Source organism: Takifugu rubripes, chromosome 3 (assembly GCF_901000725.2).
Source record: "Takifugu rubripes chromosome 3, fTakRub1.2, whole genome shotgun sequence".
Lineage (NCBI taxonomy): Eukaryota > Metazoa > Chordata > Actinopteri > Tetraodontiformes > Tetraodontidae > Takifugu > Takifugu rubripes.
Genome location: NC_042287.1, coordinates 16,996,871 through 17,012,571, shown reverse-complemented (window position 1 = coordinate 17,012,571; position 15,701 = coordinate 16,996,871). Strand labels below are relative to the sequence as shown.

Below are 15,701 nucleotides of genomic sequence, written 5' to 3'. Positions count from 1 at the left end.
CCAGATGTGCGTCTCTGACCTCAGGGTTGGCCACTAGGGGGCGCATCTTTGATCAGACGCGAGATTTTGTCGCGTTTGTTGAGTGGTCGTGTTATCGTGGTGCACCTGATCCGCCAGGTCCACTCGTCGCTTGTGGACATTCGCTCACATCGTGTTTGCATGAAGAGCTGTTGGGTGATTTCCGGGGGGGGGGGGGGGGGGGGGGGGGGGCGGGTGAAGGTGGGGGCTGTTGGGAGCCGAGGAACGCCGTGAGATCTTCCTGTTTGTGTCTTTGATGCTCTTCTTCTGAGACAATATTTCCCTTCACAAGTGCCATTCTCAGTCTCGGCAGAGGTGAAAGTTGTGGGAACTTTTAAGACTTTGATGCTTTGATGTGCAGATGGCGCCCAGCACGGCGTTCTGCTCAGAGTTCATCTGAGGTCGCGGAACCAAGACGCGATAGAACTCTCCCGTGTTGGACCTGCTGTGCGTTCCCAAAGCAAAGCCCACTTAGCTAGGATGAGACGTGGATTTACCAACACGGTTCCTCTGTGGGGGGTTCTTATCCCGACCCCTGAAGTACAGGGTCAGTTCTGGAACCTTCTCCAGAGGACAGACCTAAAGAACAGGGTCAGTTCTGGAACCTTCTCCAGAGGACGGACCCGAAGAACAGGGTCAGTTCTGGAACCTTCTCCAGAGGACGGACCTAAAGAACAGGGTCAGTTCTGGAACCTTCTCCAGAGGACGGACCTGAGTCAGTTGATCGATCCGAGAAGCTGCGATTCTGGCGGCGGTGCAGAGCTGACAAACGGAACCGTCTAGACAGGAAGAACCTGAGCTCAGGTGGGTTCACATTCCGCCCCCGAGCCCAGAGAATGACTCCGCGTCACGTGGAAACGGGTCGTCCTGGCGCCTCCGACAGTGAGATCATGTGACCGCGCGTCCTCTCCTGGACGGGTCAGAGCTGCCTCGGGAGGTTCTGCTGGCCCGCGTTCACCAGCGTATCATCGCTGATGACAGTGAGCGCGGATCTGCCTGAGAACTTCCCAGGACCGTTTTCTCTGCAGATCCGAGTGCAGGTGAATCACACGGGGAATTTGAGCTTTCCCAGGCAAAGCAGCTGGTTGAGATGATCTCCATTAAACCTGAGCTCCAGATGTGCGTCTCTGACCTCAGGGTTGGCCACTAGGGGGCGCATCTTTGATCAGACGCGAGATTTTGTCGCGTTTGTTGAGTGGTCGTGTTATCGTGGTGCACCTGATCCGCCAGGTCCACTCGTCGCTTGTGGACATTCGCTCACATCGTGTTTGCATGAACAGCTGTTGGGTGATTTCCGGGGGGGGGGGGGGGGGGGGCGGGTGAAGGTGGGGGCTGTTGGGAGCCGAGGAACGCCGTGAGATCTTCCTGTTTGTGTCTTTGATGCTCTTCTTCTGAGACAATATTTCCCTTCACAAGTGCCATTCTCAGTCTCGGCAGAGGTGAAAGTTGTGGGAACTTTTAAGACTTTGATGCTTTGATGTGCAGATGGCGCCCAGCACGGCGTTCTGCTGAGCTACCAGCAGGTTTCAGGAGCTCAGAGTTCATCTGAGGTCGCGGAACCAAGACGCGATAGAACTCTCCCGTGTTGGACCTGCTGTGCGTTCCCAAAGCAAAGCCCACTTAGCTAGGATGAGACGTGGATTTACCAACACGGTTCCTCTGTGGGGGGTTCTTATCCCGACTCAGGAGCAGCAGGGATGGAACAGGCCAGGTGGCCGGGTGCCGACGGATCCGGTGGTGCCGACGGATCCGGTGGTGCCGACGCAGCGGGAGAGGAAGTTTGGTCGAGCCGAGCTGCCCTCGGCGTGGGGGCGTCTTCGGTGCTCCACCATCACTTTTAACTGCTAAAAATAACCGCGGCGGCGCTGCTGCCCCCCCCTTCCCCCCAGTCTCCGGACCCTGGTCCAGGCCCCCCCCAGCTGTCGTCTGGGGAAACTGGATCCCCCCCAGCACAGGTCGCTCCCTCGGGAATGCTGCCGGAAACGCTCGTCTTATTTATAGAAGCCGTGAAAGACGGAGTGTGTTTACATTTGAGGGTCGTGCGGATCAGGTGAGCGCGCTCACGCCTGACGCGCCGCCGCCCGCGGCCCGGTTCTGGCTCCGCCCGGCTCCTTCCGCTCCAGCCAAACCTTTTATTGGGATGTTTCTCTCCACATTGGGAGCAGCTGCCGACCCCCAGCCTGTTAAACTCGCCACAAACGGCGGCGTCCTGTTAAAGTTAACCTGGTTAGCTCCCGGCTGGAGCCCCTAACCAGCTGTTTTCAGGCACCCCGTTCACCTGTGCAGCCGTCTGTGGCGTCTGTGCCTTTCATCACACCGAGGCCACAGACGTAGGTGGTCCGGGGGGGCTGGGTCCCACCGGGGGCCCTTCTGGGGCGATAATTGAAAAGACGGCGCTAGCGAGGGTGTCAGATGGGCCTTCACGCTCAGGGACGGTGGCCTGGAATGTGTTCACGCTCTATTATCCCCCCCTGGATGGAAAAGGAATCTGGCCGTAGCCTTAAAAAACAGGCTGCCTACGTGGCTGAACCCCCCCCCCCCCGACGTGGCGTTGAGGCGTCTCTGCTCCGCCTGCGTGGTAACGTTGTCGTCGCCAAGCTCCGGATTCATCTCGAAGCCCCCCCCCCCATGGATGAAAACCCTCCCCATTTTCCGTGCCTCTGCATCCTTTCTCTCCATGTTGCCACAAGTCCGCGCTCATTTAGACACGCCCCCTTAAATAGGGAGCGCAGGTACGAAGGCAGGTGAGGCCCTGCGGTCGCTGCAGGCTCCGTTTCTCCTTCTTCTAACCACAGAAAAGCTGTTTGGACGTCCAATCAGACGCCGGAGCGTCTCGCAGCTCTGAGCTGAATGTGTTTCATCATGTCAGGGCGGGATGAAGGCTGGGATTTATGATATCTGCCGCTTTTATTCTTTATTGGCTGCATTTGAAGATAAAGATCATGTACATAGTTAAAGACTGAGCAAATCCGTTTGAACATAAATCTCTATGGCAACCATGTATGTATGTAGCAACATGTATGTATGTAGCAACATGCTAATCGTTGAGCTAATGTGGTTGTTTTAGTCCAGATCCCCCCGCTAGGAACTGGTGTAACGTTTGTGTGTCCAGATGAAGGCCAGACCTTCAGAACTGTTCTGGAGGGGGAATGAATGACCCGGGGGTGAGGGGGGGGGATCTGTGCAGGCACTCCAAACATTTGCTCAGAACTCCCCCCCACGCCGACAGGGACCCCCACCTTTTGTCTCAGAGAGCCTCCAACTTGTCTGAACATCTTTGGAGGATGATCTGAGAGTGAGTGTTGGGCTGTTGAATGAAGAGCCTCCTTCCACTTCCTCAGTCTGGATTAAGGCCTCCTGGGCTGTCAAAGGCCTTCAGAGCTGGGGGCCCTCACTCGTCGGGCCCTTTATGCTGCAGGGCCCCCCAGGAGAGCTTCAGCCACAAACGCTGAGGTCCTTCAGTTCACACGCCTCCAGAAACACGTCGGAAGCTTCACACACGGAGGTCCTGTTTCAGCTCGTTACCCTAACCCTAACCCAACAACCATCGACCCAAACTCACCTCCGGGATTCCTCCCCTCGCCGTGGCGCCCATCATCTTGATCTAGATTCCGTTCTTCCACGACGTCTCTGTGGAATTAAACTGGTTAAAGTCGAAATAACCCCGGTCTGCCTTTAATTAGGCGCCGCTGGTATTTATGCCTCATCTTGAGCTGCATCTGTGGGCACCAATCATTTATTTAGACATTATCAAGGTTCAGAAATGGATCTGATGAAACATCAGCTGATAACAGCGGGTCAGCAGGTCCGGTTCCTGCCGGTGCCTGGCGCTGGATGTTAGGCTCCGCCTCTTCAGCTTTTCCAACCTACGGAGAAGTGTCACACTTCCATCAGTTCACATTCCGTTCCTGCTTCAGGCTCCAGCAGATGTTTGTTGCTGGTCCACAGGGAGCGAAGGAGACCTTGAAGGTGGAGGACTCGGAATTCTCCTGGAGGATTTTCCCCCAGCTCCCGTTCGACCCAGCTCAATAACATCATCTTCATCGGTCAATCATATCTGCTCCCTGGTCATGACCCAGCAGCACTGATCGTTGGTTATTGATGGATTTGGGTCTCCGGCCGGTCCAGCTTGGTACGAGGTTCCCACGGCTCGGTTGGTTCTGCAGCTGCACCAGCAGCTTTGTTTTGTCAGGGGGCGAAGTTAGACCCCTGAGGAGTTCCTCGGACACTCAGGGATGGAACCGGGGGGGGGCAGAACAGCTGTTTGGGTCACGTGGTTCTGCTGATTTCTCTGTTATTAGGCAGGAGGTTCCCTCACATCTCCCAAATCCCATAACGAGGCGTCGTCATCTGACTGGTGTTTCCACGTGTCTCCTCCCTGAAGCGCTGCTAGCAGCTAGCTCAGAACCGCCATCGGGTACTGGAGCTGGTGCAGCTGGTCCGATCACTGATGCTGCTCCCGTATGTCAGCCGCACCAGTGGAACCGTTCGATCCACCATCACATCGGCTGCGGGGTCAGCGTGTTTTCCCAGAGCTCCGGCAGCTTTCCGGCATTGTGAGCAGACCCGTTCATAAGTAAACAGCAGAATTCCTCTGGGCTGGAATGCGAACGCTCGTCTGTGGGTCAGACGCGAGTTCGTGCTCGTACACGTCTGTGGCATCGTCTCTCAAGGCCACATGTGCTGCGGCATCAGCCTGCTGCGGTGCTGCTTTCCTCTGGGGGGGGGGGGGGGGGGGGGCGGAGCCTAAAGAGTTCCAGCGGCGGTCAAGAGCCTCATCTTCAGGGAGAGACAACACGTCTCCTCCGGCCAAGCAAAGGTCGGAGAATGTCGCAGCACAGTGAGAAGGAAAAGTCAAATGTGCCTCAAACACGATAAGTAGCTTAACGCTCCGTCTCTAAGGCCGGGGGGGGCTGTCCCTCAAAGGTGTCTCAGTCAGATGGCGTCCAGATTGTCCACACGATCCCAAGAGAGTGGGAAGCAGGAGATGATCGCACCAACGGTTGGCTGAAAAGAATGTGGCGAGTCAGCAGTTTGCTTTTGCGAATGAGCGGCGATTGTTGTTATAAGGGTGTTCGGTCGGGGGAAAGAGGATTTGGAGGAGAGATCAAGTTATTTACTCGCTGGAAGCATTTAAATGGGAAACCCACCGTGACTGAGTTGGGTGGAAATCCGAACTGGCAGGCCCTGCCAGCTGGAAATGCCAGGAATGGCGTCCTGCCACGGTCATATCCAAGCTCCTAGTCTGGCCGGTCTGGATGCTGAGATGGTGAGAAGGGAGATGATCAGCCCGGAGCTCCACGCTCCAGGCTGCCATCAGATCACGATGAGATCAACTACAAGTTTGGTGTCACTCTTCCAGCTGCTTCTGGACGTTCACGAGTGGTTCCCAGATGATCCCATGAAAAATGAGCTGGAATGAGTCTTCTGGTTCCACAGCTGGAGGGGTCCGGAGGGAAACGTCCAGGAGCCGTTAGGGAGCGGCGGTCAACTCGTTTGGACAGCGTTAGCGTGCTAACGTGCTAAAGTGAAACTCTATTTTGAGCGTAAACGGAAGTTTACAGTTGCTGTGATGGTGCAGATTCGAAATCTCCCTGAAAATTCCAGTTTCTGTGTGAGTTGTGGCTGATTTGTATCCTACGGAGGCAGTTTTCCAGTTTCACTCCCAGGCTTCAGTTACACGCCTGCCTTTGTTCCATTCATGTAAAGAGAAGAACGACTCGACCATCGCAGCTTCTGACGCCTTCCCTGGGGTGCTGCGAGTGACATAATGTTTCCGTGATCGTCTCCTCCTTAATTCCAGGGAAGAGCGCCGCTGGAGGAGGATCGCTGTGTTTGTTAAGAGCAGACAGGACAGAGTTAAAAACATGTTGGACAGATTTGTGTTGGTCTGCTCCGGCTATCAGAGCTATGTGTGTATGATTGCTTCTGATTAAAGGTGTGTGTGTGTGTGCGCATGTGTGTGTGTGTGTGTGTGTGTGTGTGTGAACATCTGTTGTCATTCTTCTCCATGAAAATGTGAAATACAGCAACTATCCATGTGGTATTTCTGCCACGGTTCGCATGTGTAGCCTTGAAAAAGCCTCTGACATAACGCATCGCAAGCCCCCCCCCCCCACCCTTTTACCCCACCCCCCCCACCTTTTTGCCCCCCCCAGGTCCATGCTTGGTGCTGGGTGCAGCCTTTGGTTCAGACTTCAACCCCTATAAATCTCTGTGCTGCAGGTGACACAGGCCTCCAAGGTGTGGGGGGAGGTCCCTCTGCCAGAGGACCTGGAGACGGACCATGTGAAGGCGTCTCAGGCGTTACTGGACGATGATGAGGACTTCGCTGCCGATGAAGCCTCGGGAGGTGGGTTCAGTGTTGGGGGGGGGGGGGGGGGGCGCACAGCAACAGCTGTCCTTAATTCTGGACAAATGGTTTTCATTTCTCAGATTTGGAACCCTCCCAAAAACCATAAGCACCAAAACAAACTGTATGTTCTGAAGTTCTCACTCACAACTCCAGTGGTTCCAAACTTAAATATTTAAATAGAAAGACCTGAATGATGCTCACACGTTAGCTAATGTTCTAAAGGCCAGAAAGGTGGAACGTTTCTGACCTCTTACTGTCTAATAAAAGAATGTGACAACTCGCTCTGACCTGTTATGTCCAGAAATGTAAGCGCTCTTTTGTTTCCGACCCTGAAGTTCCACGTCGACCTGACCTCCGTTCTTGTGTCCACAGACCTGCCCAGTGGAGAAGATGGTGGCAGCACGCCGTGGCCCCCCACCTCTGACAGCACGAGTAAGTCACCTGGGACAGTCCTCCAGACCTGAGACAAATCGGTGTCGCTCAATCCTGCCGGCCCGGACGTGTGTGTGTGTGTGTGTGTGTGTGTGTGTGTGTGTGTGTGTGTGTGTGTGACGGATGACGCCGTGTGTCTGGTCACTACGCAGCCGCTCCGGCTTCGTCTCCGGGACGTCTCTCGTCCTCCTCGTCTTCTGTCTTGCTCAGCGGCAGCAGACGTGTCAGCGGCGACGTGCACGTGAGAGCGATGGACGATAAAAGCTGCAGCAGAGCCTCTCTGTCCTCCGCTCCGTTCCGTAAAACACGCGTTTGTGCCCGTTATTCCCAGTAAAACAGATGATTCTTGAAAATGCAGACGTCCCCACACATCACATCTGACGGGGGGGGGGGGTCTGGGTCCTGTTATGACCCTCAGAGGCCACCGTCCAAAACCCTGGGATGATGACTGATGTCACCTGACTGTCACAGGAAGCAGGGCTGAAATGGAGCGCTGTGAATCATGGGATGTTTCAGATACGCAGGGTTGCTCTGCAGACTCGACCCCCCCACCGACACAGACCCGACCCCCCCACCGACACCACAGAAACCCTTCACCCTCCCAGACGCACAGAGGAGGGGGCGCCTGTCGCCCCTCGAGGCAGCGTGTGGTATTACACCAGAACACTGCTGCGGTTAGTTCGCTGACCTCCGGGAGAGTCGTACATCAGGGCGCCTCTCCGCTGTGATTGTGGCAGAAATATTGTTGCTCCGCTGACGTGCGACACGCTTTGTGTGGGTCGGTGTCCGACAGCCGGGGGAAGGAAATTGGGTTTCCTGTGTTGAATGCAGAATCCTTCACTCGTGTCTCTGCCCAGACTGGTCACCCAAACGTCTCTCTTCCTGCCCCCCCCCCCCCCGGCGCAGGTTACGCCGTTGCCCCGCGATGCCTCATATCCTGTTGTACCACAGTTGGCCGGTGGTTAAAGAATTCCCATTTCCTGATGTCTCAAGCCGCTGGCCCCCCTGCTGTGAGAGACATCTGGAGTTCAAACCCTCACTGAGACCAGGCTATTTTAAACCTTTTGTCCATTGTCCTCCTGCTCCTCATCGGCGTCTCTGACGTCCCTGGAGACACGAGAGTTGTGTCCTATGTCCTCCCGACCTCTCGTCTGCTCTCACATCACAGACAATCTCATCTCATCTGGGAGAGCTTATCGTTATCCCATTCTGGACATTCCCAGGCCCCTCGGGACATCGTCCACTTCGGAAGCAACAGAAACTAAATGTCCCCTCATTTCCAGAGGCTCTGCTGGGTCAAACGCTGGGAATTAGGATCGATAGTTGCGTAATCTGCAGCCACTGAGAGGAGCCGAGCCGCCTGATTGGAGCAGGAATCCGGAGGAATCCGGAGTCTCGTCCCGTTACTGGTGATAAAAAGCCGATTTCTCTTTATTGGTCGCAATCACAGACGGGACTAATTGGCCCCGGAGGACGCTGGAGATAAACAAAGCTGCACAGAAGCGACTTCACGGAGCTGAAGCACAACGTGTTTGGCCAAATTCCCACGTAGGTACTTTGGGATGATCTCTTCCAGGTGTGGAGCGGTGACGTGAGCACAGCTGGAAAACGCTGACCAGGCTGGAAAAGCTGCGGCTCCTTGAGCCTCGTTAGCGGGTCGCCCGTCATCTTTGATGGCGATGGCGTTGGAGGGTCTGAACCCTCGATGTGATGCTCAGTGTATCAGGGTTCCGCCCCCCTCAGCCGGCGTGAGGAAACATCTGCCCTCGCTCCCCAACCCCCCCCCCCCATCAGGTTCCTGCCTTTTCGGAGCGTCAGAGCCTGGGACGGCTCCACGGGACCATGACAGCCAGCAGCTGCAGTTATTTTTGGTGACATATTTTTGTTGTTGCTCTGCTAGAGGCCCTGAAGGTGTCACATGCTGGTCCCAGTGCCCCCCCCCCCCCAGTGCCCCCCCTTTCCCCAGATTCTAATCAGATGGATTATTACCTTCTGCAGACCAAACCCAGCCGTGCATGTTTGTTTGTGGCCGCTGATTAAAGCCTCCGTCCCCCGACAGTTAATTGCCAGCGTGACTGCAGCCTCGGCTCAGGAGGGGCTTTGTTCTTCAGACTTATCGAGGCTCCGAGACCCCCATCATGTTGTAGCAACAGTAAACCCGTCGCCATGGAGACCTGGCTGGTGTCCAGGAGCCGAGGGGAGCGGGATGAGGCAGTTTCCATTTGTGATGGGGGACGCGGGGAACGACCTGCGTCCTCTTTGATGGCGCCGTTCAAGGCCAAAGTTAGAGCGTCTCCTCTGACTCCGCCCACTTGGACGTGGTTCTGTGTTTAGTTCCTGGTTTCCGGTCGTGGCTCCGATGCTTTTGGACGGTCGTTTCTCCTGTTTTGCCGACGTCATCAGTGGTGACGGCCGGATCTGTACATTAAAGAGTAATAATGAGGCTCTTATCTGCATCTGCATCCTTTGAACTGGCAGATATTTGATTAGCCTTAATTAGCTGGAGTCAGCGTTGTCGGGGGAGGGGCCCTCAGATGTTTGGGTGGGTGTGGCCTGTTTCCTCTCCGCTCTTTTTCCTGGCCGGACTTTGGGGACTTGGATCTGTTTCCGCCCACTGAGCAGAACTGATTTTCCTAACCTGGTTTACCTGCTGCCCACCTGAGCGCAGCAGCAGGTTATATGGTCCGGTCCCAGATCCAGAACGGTCCGGTCCCAGATCCAGAACGGTCCGGTCCGCTCCCATTTTCCGCTCTTCTGCTTCACACCCACAACAGTGGCTCATCAGAAGAACAGCTGGAGTGAGCAGGAGCGGCTGTTTGCTGCTGTGTGTGAAAGTTGATGAACTCTGGGCTCGGAACCCGTGTCGGACCACGGCTCAAGGATCCCAGAGATCCTCCTGATCCTCCCTCCTGTTCTGCTGGAACAACAGAAGCCTTCACGCTTGACATTTGGGAGCAGTTGCAGCAGTGAGTCACCGCAGAAGGAAAGTGGCTCCCTCGTCCGTGCCAGGACAGCAAAGTTCTGGTTAAAAGTGGTTCGGATGCTGCTCGGTTCTTTCCATTTGGAAGGGAAAACAGGAAGCAGCTCCTCCCTGCGGTGCCGCAGAGCCCAGGCTGGATGAAGCGTGTTTTTGGTGTGCAGGACGTCCCCTTTGTTCCACACAGCAGAACAAGACGACCTTTTCTCCTCCACGTTGTCATGCGAGCAAACTTCCTTGTATGTTTCCGGGCGGCTGCATCTCGGCCTGGTAATGATTAGTGACACAGATTATTAAACCGGACCCGTTCTGCTCCTGCAGCTCGATGTTAAAGGGGCTTTTTGGATGGATTAGAACTCCCTAAACGTCTCTCTGTTTACTTTCAACACGTCGTTCCTCCTTTCTGCCCGGCTCACTCCAGCCGTCGTCCTGGACGTTGTGTTGCTTTTCTTGTTTGACCTTTGCCCTTTGACCCCTGTTTCTACCCCCTCCACCACGCCTCCTGCCCCTCCTGCCCCTGAAGCTCTCCCGCCCACGCGGCTGACCGCCTGTAGAACCAGAGCCGAAGACCAGTAAAACCAGAGCCAAAGACCAGTAGAACCAGAGCCAAAGACCAGTAGAACCGGAGCCAAAGACCAGTAGAACCAGAGCCAAAGACCAGTAGAAACAGAGACAAAGACCAGTAGAACCAGAGCCAAAGACCAGTAGAACCAGAGCCAAAGACCAGTAGAACTAGAGCCAAAGACCAGTAAAACCGGAGCCAAAGACCAGTAGAACCAGAGCCAAAGACCAGTAGAACCAGAGCCAAAGACCAGTAGAACTAGAGCCAAAGACCAGTAAAACCAGAGCCAAAGAACAGTAGAACCAGAGCCAAAGACCAGTAAAACCAGAGCCAAAGACCAGTAGAACCAAGGCCAAAGACCAGTAGAACCAGAGCCAGAGACCAGTAGAACCAGAGCCAAAGACCAGTAGAACCAGAGCCAGAGACCAGTAGAACCAGAGCCAAAGACCAGTAGAACCAGAGCCAGAGACCAGTAAAACTAGAGCCGAAGACCAGTAGAACCAGTGCCAAAGACCAGTAGAACCAGTAGAACCAGAGCCCCTTGTGGTTCATCACTGAAGGAGACAACAGAATCCTGGGGGAGTGTTGGATCCTGGATTTCTGCCCTCTCTGGTCTCACGTGCACTCCTGTCACCTGCTCCGCTCACTCATGCACTCCCCAAACATTCCGAGGAAGTCTCGCTGAGTCTGTTGCTCTTTTCCCATTTATGTCACAGTGTCGGATACGTGTGGAAAAACATCGTGTTGATGTCACCCTCATATTTCCGCCTCAGGTTCTGTTCGTCCTCGGTGCTGCCAAGTCTCTGGTTTTGGAACGTTGGTTCCCAAGTTTGAACTTGGCGGGATTATCCCAGTGATGCCGCCCAGCGGGTGCAGAACGAGTGTTAAAAACAATATTTTCCTCGTAAACAAAAACGGACGTTGACGCTTTTCTCGGAAGCTTTGGGACAAAAGGGCGGCGAACCCAGAAGTCTTTCCAGAACGTTCCCAACACGGGGATTTGGAGATGGAGATGTTTGGCTGGTCAATGAGGAAGGGGTCAGAGAGTGTGTGTGTGTGTGTGCGTGTGTGTGTGTGTGTGTGTGTGTGTGTGTGTGTGTGAGCTGCTGATGCTATGATAGAAACATTTCGATGCAGTGAGAGAGGAAAAAGGAAAATCCCACAGCTGGGAAAACTGTGCTGTCGAACAGATGGGAACGCCGAGCGTGTGGTTTGGACCCGGTTCCTGCGGATTCTGCCCTCTCTGAAGGGCCGGGCCGGTGCCGGCCCGAGGCTGTGGGCGCTGCCTCTGGGGTCGAAGGTCAAGCCCAGAGCGGCTCGGCTTTAAAGGGCAGCCGGGCTCTTGGCTCAATCCGGCCTTTGTCCCGTGTGGGCCCCCGTGTGCCGGGAAGGGCCGACGCACAAAGCCGCCACAGTCCGGCTGAACGGCTTTAATAGCTGGACGTGTTCGTGTGGTCAATGTGTGGAATGCTGCTTTTCCGTTTTATCCGAGCCATCGTGTCCGACGGTTTCATCGGGCTTGATGTTCGCCACACTCGTTAGCTAGGCAGCGCTCGTTAGCCGGGGCAGCGCTCGTTAGCCGGGGCAGCGCTCGTTAGCCAGGCAGCGCTCATCAAAGGCTCCCGCCGTGGACCCGCTCACAGGAAGTTGCGGCTGCGTGTTGCTGTTGACCCGACGGCGAGGACCCAGTCAAGTGATTAGATTACCCGCGGGTCACCTGAGTTGCTTTGATGCGTACCTTTGATGTTGCCACTCTTCTGCCTCCACATCCAGGCCTGGAAACTGTTGTCAGAGCACAGACTCGGGCGGGTCGGGTCCAGCCGATGCTCGGCGACCCACAGTTCCCCCCTCCTGTTCGCTCTGGCGAACATCTCCCGTCGGCGTTCAAACAGACGCGTCCACACGTGTCCGTGTTTATTGACGACACGCAGCTCTTTTTAGACCCAGCAGCCTCGTCAGGACCCTGACGAACAGTCCAAATATTGACTTCCTCTTTAAAGGGGGTGTGAAAACGTCACGTCTGGCAGACTCGTCCCAGCAGAGTGTTGGCAGGGCTGTGAGAACCCCCCCCCACACACCACCCCCCCCCCCCCCCCCCCCCCCCCCCCCCCCCACACACACACACCCCCCCCCATCCCGAAGGCCAAAAGGCTCACTGAAGATACTCGATCACACCAACAGCGTCTCGCTCTCATCAATAGTTATTAGCTAGTTAGTCGACTAAAACTACAATATTGGAGCCCAAAATGGGACTTGTGGCATCAGCCGACTCTAAAAACAGCTGATCCATAAAAGCTTTGGGGAGTATAAATGGAAGTCCCCATCTGAGTGATTACTCACTGGCGTATTAAAATAAGTGACTTCATGGCAGCTGTTCTGTCACGAGGAGGGTGGAGAAGAGAAGGAAGCGAGGGAAGAAGGAGGCAGGAAAGGATATGTCTGCTCGGGATGGGACGGTTTGGGCCGGGCCCTCGGGACTGGAAGCTGCTCTAGTTTCATATATGGTCCCGAACATTTGCACCCATCACATGTGAGTCGCGTCTCCTCTGATCTCTGATCAGGATGTCAGGGATGAAAATCTTGATTATTTGGTGGGATTCAGCACTTCCTGTCAGGCTGCTGCTGCTTCCTGTCAGGCTGCTGCTGCTTCCTGTCAGGCTGCTGCTGCTTCCTGTCAGGCTGCTGCTGCTTCCTGTCAGGCTGCTGCTGCTTCCTGAGATGCTCTTATTCTAAACTGGAGGATTTTAAAGCTGCTCTTGTTGCTGGGCTCTTCTCTCCGGACTCTTCTCCGAGGCCTCCTGGGGGGCAGCGCCTCCCAAACCAACTTCACAGCTTGAGCTGGAGGTGGAAGCGATGGTTTAGCTGACAGCGTTCTGTGTTTCCAGTTTATTACAGAGCTCTTGTCAACTTCACGGACTCGCTGGTGTTCGGGCCCGAGCTGGAGGACATCTACTCTGTGGCCTTCAGTGAGGTCTCTGAGGCAGTGGTTGACACGGTGGGTCTCGTTCTTGAAGGATCAACACACCTGGTTACTGGGCCAGAATAAAGCCCGGGGCTGCTTATTTCTGTCTTACTGTGTCATGTTCCCCCACAGCTCGAGTCAGAGTACAACAGGATTCCAGGGACCCAGACCGTCAACGTGGTCATCATTAAGTAAGAAGACGAATCCTTTAAATCGCACTTCGTCTCACCCTGCAGCTGCCGCCTTCAGGTGTTCGAGAAGTTCCCTAGAGAAGGTCCAGGGACTGTTAAAGGTTCCTGACCATACTCTTAAAGGTTCCTGACCGCACTGTTAAAGGTTCTTGACTGCACTGTTAAAGGTTCTTGACTGCACTGTTAAAGGTTCCTGACTGCACTGTTAAAGGTTCCTGACTTGGGCCAAAACTTGAGTGGAAGAGTGAAAGGGAGGGATTCGACCTAAGATTCAAGCTCCAAATAAAAAAACTGATTTTAAAAGCAAATTCCTGACAGTAAAATCAACATTTTAAAAGAAAATCGACAGTTTTAAACTTTTTGCGTTGAAGAGTCTTCACTGTTATAAAATTCGATCGCTCTAAAGATGCAGATTTGTTTCCACCTGTGTTTGCCTTTGACACGGTGACCTCTGACCTTTCGGACCTCTGACCCGACTCTTTGCAGAAAGTTGGTCCGCGAGGACGGCGTGGACGTGTTTGTGGAGCTGGACGTGGGTTCCCACTCCAACAACGATGACGAGCAGATCCGCAGCGTGCTGTACGGCGTGGTGAAGGAGGGCGCCATCGCCTCCTACGTCACCTCGGTGCAGGGCTTCCAGTTCAGGCGGCTCGGCGAAGGTAAGACGACACTCGAGGGCGCGGAGACGACACGACCGCTGTTGTGAGTCCGTGCAGCGCACCGGCGGCAGGTGTGGGGTGCACCTGTGCGGGGGCGTGTCCTTAACGGTTCCCTCTGGTTTCTAGCGGAACCTCTGCCTCCCGGGGAGCCGATAGCGGCGCCAGGTTGGTACTGCCCGCATGAGCCGACCGTGGCGCAGACGAGTGTAGTGCCTTTAGGGAACAGCCCGATGACCTCATTCTCATGTGGTCTCAAGGATGTTTTGCATGAAGGCACCAGTGTTCCGAGTGTTCCGAGTGTTCCGAGTGTTCCGAGTGTTCCGAGTGTTCCGAGTGCAGCCCCCGTGGAACCCTGCATGGCATGACTTTGATCCAACGCTGCTGCTTCACACGCGACCTCATCGGGCTCCCAGGCATGGTGGGGGGGGGGGGGATGGCGTAACCATGGTTTCATCAGACCAACACCTGCATCGGTGTGTTCTCCGGGGGGTGAGGGGGGGTGAGGGAGTGTTGACCAGCTCCCCCCCCTCCCACAGTGGTGAGAGCTCGACTGCTCCTCCTGGTTTTGGAGTGGTTACACCTAAATATGTGTGATGTCAGTCAGGTGACGGTCTGTCCGCGTCAGAGTCACTCGTGTTTGAGGAGGGAGACTCCAAACGAACGTTCCGGTTCTGGAACGTCGGGGTTTCTCTCCATCCTCCCGTGGGCCGGTGCGTCCGGGAGGCTGCAGATCCCCCCCCCCCCCCCCGACCTGGTTGACGTGTCTGGTTGGTGAGCATGCGTCTGACGCGTGGCCGCTCCTCTCCCTCAGTCAGGCCCATGATCCGAGCCTGCATGGCGGATGAGCACAGGTGTGGGGACGGAACCTGCATCCTGATGGAATACCTGTGTGACAACAGGCCCGACTGCAGAGACATGAGTGATGAGGCCAACTGTGGTGAGTTCTCGCTGCGCCTCCTAACACGCTTGCAGCTGCGACGCGCTCGTGCAAACCAAATCAAATCAATCAAATCAAATCAAATCAAATCAAATCAAATCAAATCAAATCAATCTTTATTTATACAGCGTCTTATACAATCAAAAAGAAACCTTGAGCAGGACCAGGCTCATGTAGGGGGACCCTCCTGCTGATGGGGGGGGGGGGGTAGAGAGGAGAGGAGAGGAGAGGAGAGGAGAGGAGAGGAGAGGAGAGGAGAGGAGAAAGAGAGGAGAGGAGGGGAGGGGAGGGGAGGGGAGGGGAGGAGAAAGAGAGGAGAGGAGAAAGAGAGGAGAGGAAAGGAGAGGAGAGGAGAGGAGAAAGAGAGGAGGGGTGAGGAGAGGAGAGGAGAGGAGGGGAGGGGGAGAGGAGGGGAGGGGAGAGGAGAGGAGAGGGAGAGGAGAGGAGAGGAGAGGAGAGGAGAGGAGGGGAGGAGAGGAGAGGAGAGGAGGGGAGAGGAGAGGAGGGGATCGGAGGGGAGGGGAGGGGAGGAGAGGAGAGGATGGGAGGAGAGGAGAGGAGGGGAGGGGAGAGGTGAGGAGAGGAGGAGATGAGAGGATAGGAGAGGA

At 55.3% G+C, this 15,701-nt stretch overlaps 1 protein-coding gene across 10 annotated transcripts in view; it reads left to right on the top strand.

Annotated features, from left to right (window-relative positions):
• hspg2 (heparan sulfate proteoglycan 2) overlaps nucleotides 1-15,701 on the top strand; it is a 54,656-nt gene that overhangs the window by 7,166 nt on the left and 31,789 nt on the right. For 9 of the 10 annotated variants that reach the window (XM_029834543.1, XM_029834545.1, XM_029834540.1 and 6 more), the window contains exons 2-7: nucleotides 6,244-6,370; nucleotides 6,746-6,805; nucleotides 13,230-13,339; nucleotides 13,439-13,497; nucleotides 13,984-14,156; nucleotides 14,968-15,093. In XM_029834543.1, the coding sequence (XP_029690403.1) occupies nucleotides 6,244-6,370; nucleotides 6,746-6,805; nucleotides 13,230-13,339; nucleotides 13,439-13,497; nucleotides 13,984-14,156; nucleotides 14,968-15,093 (655 nt within the window). Of the gene's footprint in view, nucleotides 1-6,243; nucleotides 6,371-6,745; nucleotides 6,806-13,229; nucleotides 13,340-13,438; nucleotides 13,498-13,983; nucleotides 14,157-14,282; nucleotides 14,322-14,967; nucleotides 15,094-15,701 lie in introns of all 10 variants that reach the window. The other variant, XM_029834546.1, reaches the window with a different exon arrangement.